We start from the raw sequence: 10,797 nt of genomic DNA, 5'->3' as shown, positions 1-10,797 counted from the left end.
GCACCAGTTTTGTATTTCTCACAGTAACAGTCAGTATGTTTAATATGCCATTAGTTCCTTTGGAAAGTTGACACGCCCCCTAACACCCCGAGCTTGAAGACTGGGGGCCTGATTCACAAACGGACTGTGCAGCTTTTGCGCCCACTAAACCTGTGCACATGACACAAAAAGATGCCATCTAGTTCACAAAACACGAACAAAGGTTTAAATGCTCTCCAAACTGCACTTAGTGTTGTTTTAGTCTTTGAGTTGTCCCCTCTTGATCCATTAGGGAGGAAGTTTTGCTTTAAATGGTGGAACTCATCACATTTAACTTGAAATTATTTCCCCTCCCCTCCTGGCTCATCACCTTTATGTTGACATATAATTGTGCTCCATCAGCACGAGAGTGCAGGTCCACACAGAGTAAAAGGTCCAGAAAGGTTCTCTCTACATTCAGACCCAAAGCAAGAGCAAACTATACGGAGCATGACAACTTTATTGGCATTTTTGTGCCTGGATATCTTTAGCGCTATATGCTTTTTGAATTAAACCTTGAGGCGGCACAGATAGCGGGAGCAAACGATGAACAATTTTTTGGGGCCATTAGCTATCCCAACCTAGTGAATCAGGCCCTGAGAGCTATCCCCATCCTTACACAGGGTGGCATACAGCTCATCAAAATGCTGCATTTGTGACTTGCTCTCTGCAGATTTTCAAGTTTCAAGGTGTAAAACTCGAATAAAAAAAAAAATCTAGAAAAGGAAAAAAAAATTTTCTAGCAGGAGTAAGGTTAGGATGCTGAGGTAGGAACAGGGGGCTGCTGAGAGGGCGTTAGTGAAGAGGCATAGAAAGAGTCAGGGACAGCCTTGGCGTACTCCACCAGCTCATAGGAATCTCTGATGTCTGTCAGACCAAACCAGAAGACAGTCCACACCCCATTAACGAAGCTGCCATCACAGTGTTTGAAATACCTTCACAAGAAGAGAAAGAGAAAAAGATCAGGTGTTTACAGAGTTCATTCTATCATGCTGCAGTTTATTCTCCCCCCTCCCCTTCTGCGGAGCGGGATTCATCGCTGAAAGTGAAAAACGAAACTTAAGAGTTAGTCCATAAAAATAACTCCATCTCGTATATAGAACTGTTTGAGATTTTCCAAACTGACAGGGCGCAAGAAACAGTTATCTGAAGAGTTTGCACAGTTAAAGTTTACACTTTGGGTGGCGAAACAACGAACCGTTTTAACGAGTCCGAGAGTCAGACAGCAACGCTCAGACAAACCGTCAGTGATGGGAGATAATAATCCCGTTTGTTTAAACTGATGCTGCCTCTGTTTTTCTGATCTCTCCTGTTTTTTAGAAGTTACTAACAAGCCCCTCCACTCGAAGCCCACCTGTTGTGATAACGGAAATGGGAATTTAAACAAAGTTATGAAACGGTGGGAGGAGAATGTATCAGCCTGAAAAATCTGTTTTAAACAGGACAATCATTTATTTCTATGCATTGATTTCCATGCATGCTGCTTAAAGTGATGTCAGTTAGCAGCCCTTTCTCCCCTTGTTCAGTGTGTAGCAGGTGAGAGCAAGTAACCATGGTGACTGTCTGTCAATCAACGATGCCCCGCCCCCTCTGTTAATAAAACTCTCCTCTCAGTCAAACTTACTTTGAACATGTGACACAGAATAATCACATTTTGGATTATGTTTGAATTCTACATGTTTTCAAATGAATGCATTGCTGTATAAAAAATAACCTGATGAACACTGATATAGATTTAAAGACACAATACTAAATCATCATTTCAAGTTGTGCAGAAAACACTCAAATTGTGCATGAAAATTGATCAGAAAGGAAGGAAAGACATTTCTGGTGTTAAAAATGTTCTGGGAGATTCCCCCAAACAAAGAAATTAAAATATATATATATATATATTATGATAAAAAATTATAAAATCTTGATTGTGACATGAGGGAAATCGTGAATATTTTTTTCATTTCCAATCAACTCAAACAAACAAGCAATTGTGCTTAAGCACAGTGCTGGACAACTGCGCCTCGTGTGAGTGCACCCAAGCCCAATATATGTGCTGCAGGCAGAGGTCAGAGTATTAACTGCGGAGTCAGGGCACCCTCTGCTGGACTAAGTATGTGATGACAGCATTTCTAAATGAAGTACTGTGTTCAGTGTAGGTCCGTATCAACCCTCCAAGTATGGCAACTAATGTAGACTGTAGATTAGGGATGTTCCTAGGCGACTCATTTCTCGTCAGTTAAGCAGTTATTTAAATTCAGACCAACAGACTTGTCTAAAGGTAAGACAATGGTCAAAATGGTTTGCAGATGGGCCAATGATTGTAAGCAGTTTGTAAGCGCCGATAAAAGAGCATGAAACGTGAAGTGAACTCCAACAAGAAAGTCTTAGAATATGTTTGTGTGCATTTGTGTGCGTCATACCAGGGATTTATCTTGTTGGTGGCTCTGGACCTCCAGAACAGTTTGCCCAGGTCCTGTCTGATACATTCCCACAGGATTTGGCTGGTGCCCTGACCCTGCTTACTACTGCTCACAACAAATTTATCCAGATAGGGAGTGCCTCTGTTCACCGGCTCCATGGTGATGATGGCTGCCGCGCTGTACCTTTAGGGACAGAGAGATAATATTGAGGGGAAAGACTTTGTGGGTTTACATACTTGTTGTTGTATATACTGTGCGGATGATAGGGTGCAGATGTATTAACTACTGATCATCTCGATTGCTGTGTTATTGTGTACATATTTCTGTTGTATTTTTTCCAGGAATAGTTTCACACACCCTTCAGAAAGATAGATGGAGTAGAGTCTTCCTTTCAGAGAGTCAATGTAGTCTTTCCTCAGAGTTTTATCAAACGACATGTTGATGAGAGCCAACAGCCGCTCTTCATCGATCCCGTCCAGAGAGGTGTACCTGCATACAAACACACACAAAAAAATGATGTACTCTGAAGGTGGTAGGTGAGCAGTGTGTGTTCTTTGACCTAGAGCCTAAAGAAATCAACAAGGCCTGTTAAAAATGTAGGCGCCTATTGAGACATTTTGATAGTTGATATCCTTTTTCACAGTTTAAAGCCAAACTTGTGAAGTGTAAAGTAACTCTGCATTTGTGGTTGTGAATAAATGGAAGTACCTACCGATGTATGGGATCTCCATTTTTAAAGAGAGTCCCAGACCCTGAGAAAGCAGTCAAGACAAAAAAAAAAGCAGTTGTAGAATACATATAGACAAAACCAGCGCCCCAGACAAATATATCCTATGGCCCACTCGAGTTGCACCTCTAAATAGCTCTCCATTAAGTAAGTGAGCATGTCAGCAGTCTCACCTCTGTGGCTGAACAGCTCGCTCAGCAGCGTGTCTGCGGAGGTGATCACAGCAGACGACTCGGTCGGCAGCTGATTCAGGAGTCTGGCTATGGTGGACACTTTGCGCCTTTCTGCGGCGCTGAGCCACGCGGCTGTGGACAGACTGGGTAGGTCACTGGGGAATGATACTGTTCCCAACACCTGTAACACAAATACCATTATAAAAAGAGTGAATGAGAAAAAGAGAGGAAAAACATACATCCGTGCATTTATCAATGCCTGATCATTTAACCCCAAAGAGGCACCAGTCAAGTTAAGACCAGAGGCCTGTACTATGAAGTAAGTTCAACATACCCAGGGTAATGTTTGGTTATCTTGCTTCTCTAACTCTGACAAACGAGACCACTCAAATCCATTATCAAAGCAATAAGTAAACCGATAGCTTCTATGAGTTCATACAGAGGGGTCACGTTAGCAGAACAGGTCAGCTGTCAGCAAATCGTCATTTTTTACAAACAAATATATAGGAAAAGTAAACGTATGTACTTCAGAATAAATCACCTCAGCTGCAGCAACAAATGCAGCAAGAACAGAGGCCTGTAACAATGAAGCGAGTTCATCATAACCCGGGTATCTTTAGGTTATCCGGCTTCACTAACCCCCACTAATGAGATCTTGCTTAGCAGTCACATGAAGCTGGCGATCTTTTTTCTTTTCTTTTTTTTTTTTGTCTCCTGTAAAGCACATTGAGTTTACTTTTACTTTTTCAACTCAATAAATATGATCCCTCAAATGAACTTTTCGAACACTTGTGGAAAAGATATATTATATAGTAATTATATCTTACTACTGTATATAGTGTGACATAGAAGAGGGTGATAATACTTGTTGTAATCCATATAGCGCACTCTGCAGGTGACAGCCAGAAAGAGAACTGCTAGTATAATTCAACGATGCTCAAATGAAATGCTTTTTGACAGGTAAATAAATCTAGTAATATCGGCGCTTATCTGGGAGAAAACTAGCCGATACTGATAGTCACTTGTTATGCCAATATCACCCGATATTATTGGCTGGTCGATTAATCGGTTAGCAGCATCTTACCAATCACTGACATGATCAAGTCTGCTGTCAACAGAATGTGCAAAATTTGATATTAGAAAAATATAAAGAAGTTAAACATAAAAAAACAGGCTACAATCAAGAGAGTTGCATTTAAAAAATGCAGGAAAGTAATTTCTTGCACAGATATATTCTTGCAGCGTGTCTGACAGTTAAAGACGTAATATTTAAGCTGCAGCGATAATACATTTGATTGAATAGTTTTAGTTCCTTGTAAGGATCCAGCAATCAGAAGACAAGGTTGAAATCTCCCACAACAGGCATTCCTGTTCAACACAGGTACATCCAATCTGTAGAGCAGGACTATTCATTTACAAATTCAAAAGGGCCATATTTAAGGACATTTAAGCGGGCCGGACAGTTTCATTTTTTCCTGCTTTCGCTAAAGGCAAATTTTAAATCAATGCAAATCAATGTATTAAAATACAAACATTTATTTTTGTTTCACATTTTAAATAATACATCTTAAAAAATAAGATACATTGTTGTCACATATGTGAGCATGAACAGAATTAACTACACAGAACCATAGAAAGTGGTAATAACAAGTAAAACAATGATTTCTATCTGCCTGTTTGTCATTATTTCTCCTGTGTGTCTACCATTCACACAGAATAGGATTTTTCTTTCATTTTGGTCACAAATCTGGCAGAGGCACATTAACCAGCAATCAGTGCTGTCATTGCACACCATAAAAAAAAAAGCTGACAACATTTTGTGTTTGGAGTGGCAGTAAAACAAATAAATACTTTGCAGTCCAGGCAGGTTCAAACTAAAATAAATTGGATTCATGTATGCTGACTGGGTTGGGGCCACTCTGAGGTTGCCTGCTGGCTGTTTCTCAGATTAAAGAAACAACAAGGTCTTGGATTAAGCAGACACAGATGAGAGTCATACCTTTTGTTGTTGGCTGCGGAGGCCTCCTGAGTTGTTCAGGAACATGACTTTGTGGGGTTGCAAGGCTCGAGAGATAGCTGCCGTCACCTCGGTTGGGTCCAACATGATCGAGCAACCTCGCCCGTCCCTTCCGACCGGACAAACCAAAGGGATTGTCCCGCAGTCAAGACTCCACTGTAGGAGGCTGGTGTCCACGGCAACAGAGGATGCCGCACTGCAGAGAGAAGGGGAAGTGGAGGGAATAAAAGTAGTAAATGAATACAAGTGTCACATCTGGAAAAACACAACAAATGGACTCATTTATCCAATTAACTTGACCTCAATTCCCAACCCAAGTCCCTACAGACTGAGCTACTGCCACTGAGCGAAAAAGGACAGACAATGGTGTGTTAATCTATGTCATTGTTGCCCTGGTTACAGGGACTTGGAAGTTCTTCAGTGAGGTCCAGGAATCTTTATATATAAAACTGCCATATGCAGCAGAGACTGACTCTCTCCCATATCTCAATGTTTCCTATCAGAAGCTTTAACATGTTTACTTTGAGCTGTCAACTTGTGATTGGATTGCCGGGAACACATGTTAATACCAGGTGTAAGATCCAACAGACCATCTGCTACAGACATTTGCTAGGCAGAGAAAAAAATAATCAGACTTTCAAGAAGTATTTTAGACACACAAAAACTGTCCTTTAATGTCTTAGTAGTTCATGGGCAACGTTATAATGTAAGCAGAAAAGTGAACATTATACCAGTGTTTCCCACAGAATGAAGAGATACCTGGGCGGTGGGGTACATGCGGGGGGGGGGGGTGTTAAGGCGATCAACTTTTTTTTTTTTCTCTTACTCTTATCTTAGGGTATATTTGTATGTATATCAAATGTGTTTTCCCCTCTAACTTAATTTTGTTTGGCCACAATCAACTTTAATCTGTTCAATGTATCCACACATACGCAGAGACACAAACACCATGAGTAGCCTACACCTCGCGTTTTGAAAAGTTCAAGGTGCTTGGAGGGGCGGCTGTAGCTCAGTTGGTAGAGTTGTCTACCAACTGAAGGTTGAGGGTTCGATCCCCACCTGAGCAACGTGTCCTTGGGCAAGACACATTGCTTGGTGTATGAATGGATTAGTGTTGTACTTACTCTCTGATGTACGAAGCTTTGGATAAAAAATCTTACAAGAAAAAAAGTGTTTGCTAAGTGAATTGTAACATTGCATTAACAAGAGGGGTGTATGGACAGCGGACCTTCTCTCTCTTTCTCTGAAACTGATGTGATTCCTGCGAAGGAGTTTGAAGTAGGGAAATGAGCAGAAACACCAAACCCAAAAAGAAACCCAGTGCCTAGGTGTGTCTGGACCCTCACCTGCTTCCACGTGGGGCTTCATGCAGTAACAGGAAGGACTCAGCGGAGAAGAGTGGCAGGACAGAAGCTGAGTGCTGCTGCAGGGCTTCTGTAAGCTGTTGGCTCCATTTCACAAGCTCTTGGGTTAACCTTGATCCAGCCACCGGTTCCATGTGACCCATCTCCTCGTAATCAGACCGACCCATCACAACAACAGGCTTCATGTCCATTCGCTGAAGGAAGGAGAGCCCAAAGGCCAGGCCCTGAACCATTTCCCTGCTGTCGAACACTGAGCTGTCCACCTGGGAGAGACCAAAACAGAGAAGCAAAGATGCAAGTTAGCAATCTTTCCAAACTACGACAACAGATCAATTTGTCTATAATTGTTATTTAAGGGCTTCTTTGTTTTGAACCTGCTTTATCTTTTTAGTCATTGTTTTGTTGCCTTCTTTCAAATTCAGTACTTTGTTATTGTTGTTAGATTTATTTTATTCATAAATATTCACGACATGGGGAAAAAGTCATTTTCTAGAGGAAATGTGGTCGGATTGTCAGAGCAACGCGATCGCCTTTCCCTAAGTCCTTTATGAATTCTCCTAACATCTTTCCTTAACCTCATGACGAGGTAAAGTGGATAGTGAAAGGAGATAGGAGGGACAATTCGAACGCACCCACTGTCCTAAGATGGGGTGGTGACAAGTAAAGGTGTCCAGGAAAATTAGAACATAAACATGTCATGCAAAATTGAGCAAAACAAATTGTAAGATTCATGAAAGATAAGATAATAATTAAATATAATTGGGCATTTGTAATGAGCAAATTACAGTAGCCTATGTTTCACATGAAAACAGAAAAGAGCACTATTAGTAGACTGGAAAAAATACATTGGATGAATGCAGGTGGCTAACCTTTATATACCAGTTGTCCTGTAAAAATAGATAATGATTACATATAATTGGGCATAAATAAAGTTGCCCTATAAGGGGGGGGGGGGGGGGGGGGGGGGTGGAGGTGGGTTTAAAATTAAATAAACTACAGGCGCAAGATTAAAAGTTATGCATTGATTACTTTGGTTTACTTTAGCTTTAGATAAACACATAAAACAATCCACGTTGTAGTTTACAGTCATAAATAACACTCACATTAACATTAGTCGTTATTATCTCTTATTGCCCCCCCCCATTCAAAGCAGTCTAGGACCGGGCCTGCTTCGCATTACGTAACACTGACCTACTTTTTTTAAATATCGCGAGCGGGCTTCCGTACCGGTGTCATCATACAGACCATACAGCTATATAAACCTTGTAAGAGGAAAATGTTTTATTTTCTTTAACGTTTGTACAAAACACTACACGTTCACTGCGTCCTACCTCCAGTACAGCAAAGGCAGGAGACTGGGCCTTAGTTGCTCTCTGGAACTGGGTCAGCCAGTACCGAGCCTCCCTGGGGTCTCCGCCGACTTCATTCAGAAAAGCCTTTACGTCACGGTAAATCAGATTCCGGTTGGTCAGAACCTGTCGGTCTGCGGCGGAGAGGTACGCCGGGTTCTCCTGCTGGGCCAAAGCCGCGGGTTTTCCTACCGTGCTAGCCGCGTCAGAGCTCAGAGTGCGCCGTTGCATGTCCACCATCTTCCGCTGATGCAGGCTGGAACTCCGGCTCAGTGCCGGGGCCGACGGGCTCGACAGGTACTTTCCTGCCATCACCACGGCCCGACAACCGGAGGAACCGCCGTTCACTTTCATGTTTAACGCTGACAGCAGGATTGTGAGTCCCTCGGACAGTCGGCTCCGCATGAAGGTCAGGGCGACTGCTTGCAGCTGTTGCCGTGTACAAAAGAGCGCTTCTGCTCTGACACTCCCCAGTAGGAGCCCCAGTATTTCATATGAAGTGTGCAATCAGGATTTTCTGAACTGGTTCAACTTCCTTATCGTGTCTTTTTGTTGTCACGGCAACCAGGCATAGTTAAAAGCCTATTTAAATAACCGGTATGCATCAAATTTGATTTTTGTATTACTAAACATAAGCCTCCTAAAGGATGAGCAACACAGTGATCTTTACTTCACCTTTTCATCATTTAATCATTTTTAGGTGTTTCCTGGTTGATAATGGTCATTTTTTCATTTCCATAGGCTGTGGGAAACATTGTTATGTAGAGTGTGGGACAAAAATAACACCAATAACAATGGAGAAACCTTAGACAGTGGGAGAAACACGTGGACCAGTGAGTGGATCTATCGCTCCAGTACATGCTAGAAGCCCTCAACGTACCCACTTTACTGCTGCGTTCAAGTGTTGTCGGACACAGTCGGAAACCCGGTTGTCCGAGTTGGAAAATGCACATGCTCAAGTCGTAACAACAACACGGAAACTCGGGAAATAATAAGGTGCCCGACTTGACGTCAGATTCGTCATCACGAGTGGCAAAGTAGCCTACGTTTTGTTAAGATAGTTTTTTTTTTTATTAATTAACGTAGGCCTATTGCACATGAACTATTCGCGCCATTAAAACTTGTAAGAGAAATCCCAAATCGTCTTCGTAGCATCCACGCTGTTTCAGTTGTTGTTACAATATTCACACTTTATAAACTGAAAACACGGGAACACACTGAAGTCAGAAGAACGACTTTCCAACTCGGAAGCTTGGACCATCCGAGGAGCATTGAATGCAGCAGCATAAACTACGGTGGCTGGGAAGTGCAAAGCAAAATTACAAAGTGTGTAACACTTTTGCAAAATTTGAGACAAATTTACAGTTTGAAAAACCTATTTGCATTTTAGAAAACAAAATTACAAAACCAAAACACTTTTACCGAGGACAAAAGACATTTACATTGTAGAAAACAAATTTAAAGTGCTGAGACAAATTTACAAGTGCAGAACACTTTTACCAGTCCCTTACCAAACAAATTTACAAATTTAACATACAGCTGCTTCTACGAGAATCAATCAATAAAAACGATAGAAACACATCCACATGTACACAGAAAGGCAAATATTGCACAAGATCTTCAAAAACACAGCAAGAGAGATAAGATAACAAAGTAAATTTGTTTGGTAAGGGACTGGTAAAAGTCTTTTCCCTGTTGACGGAAAGGGAATGTACCAATGCCGAAACTGACCCATCACCCAACTGATTGAGTGAGGGGTCATTTTGTTTGTTTTGGCGATACACAGGGAGACAAAAATTATCTGTTTTCTAAGCTTTAGCTCATATTTAAAAACATTTACTGCATTTACTGTGAAAATCACTCATCTTTAGACTACTCGTTAATTTTTTTTTATTATTAAACATAAGCTATGTGGAATTAGACAATTCAAAGCTCCTTCTTTCATCAACCTATATTTTTACTCAAGGGGTCGTTGAGGGGCAAACCTTGCTCATTTAGCCTAAGATGATCTCAAATTGATGGAATTAAAAGACAGAAAACAAAGCAATAATAAAAACCAGAGGAAAGATAAAACTGCCTACAGCAAGACCATTCAAATAGGCAAATATATATCCTGACTCGAGAAAACTATAGCTTATAACACACCTCACTTTGCTCTTAGGACTAGGCTATTTCTTGAGACTAATGACTTAGGCTACTAAGTTTTGATTTAAATCTTTCCATTTGTCCTATATTTTTTCTTCAAAACAATTCTGGCATACCCAATCCAAATTCCCGCCCAATATCAGAAGAGTTGGCAAAAGAATATAGGACAATATTTCAAAATTTGGATCATATGTATATAGGCTAACACCCATACCTTGGGCAAAAGGCCCATTATGATTTCAGGACCAGTGACTTTAAAATTAAGAGTTCCATGGAGAGCTGTGTTGAAAGGACTTACAAGCAACAAGCTGTGGTGACAGTTCCTCATTTTTTAGAGGTCTACATTGGGTCGTTAGGTTGTCTTTGTTTCCTACAACTAAAAATACTTTTGGCTCAGCACAGCATACATGCTACACAAAAACTGAAACTGGTTTAATGACAAAGGCAGGTTCTCCAAAGGGGAAGATGTCGGTAGCGGTTGTTTGAATCTACAACCTCACCGCTAGATGCCACTAAATCCTACACACTATTTCTTCAAAGCTCCTGTTAGAACCTTGGGAAGTGTGTCAATCTCTGTCACCCCTTTGGAG

At 41.2% G+C, this 10,797-nt stretch overlaps 1 protein-coding gene across 1 annotated transcript; it reads right to left on the bottom strand.

The window, feature by feature from the left end:
- Positions 1-349: 349 nt before the first annotated feature.
- On the bottom strand, positions 350-8,516 carry nags (N-acetylglutamate synthase). Its single transcript, XM_061026185.1, has 8 exons — positions 8,045-8,516; positions 6,696-6,976; positions 5,332-5,545; positions 3,333-3,513; positions 3,145-3,184; positions 2,790-2,921; positions 2,433-2,615; positions 350-953 (listed from the first exon to the last, which is right to left on the bottom strand). The coding sequence occupies exons 1-8, from the start codon at positions 8,465-8,467 to the stop codon at positions 773-775; spliced, it is 1,635 nt and encodes a 544-aa protein (XP_060882168.1). The 5' UTR covers positions 8,468-8,516; the 3' UTR covers positions 350-772.
- Positions 8,517-10,797: the final 2,281 nt, after the last annotated feature.

The sequence above is a fragment of the Labrus mixtus genome, chromosome 20 (assembly GCF_963584025.1).
Source record: "Labrus mixtus chromosome 20, fLabMix1.1, whole genome shotgun sequence".
NCBI lineage: Eukaryota > Metazoa > Chordata > Actinopteri > Labriformes > Labridae > Labrus > Labrus mixtus.
Note: the sequence above shows the minus strand (reverse complement) of the source record. Positions and strands in the feature narration are given on the sequence as shown.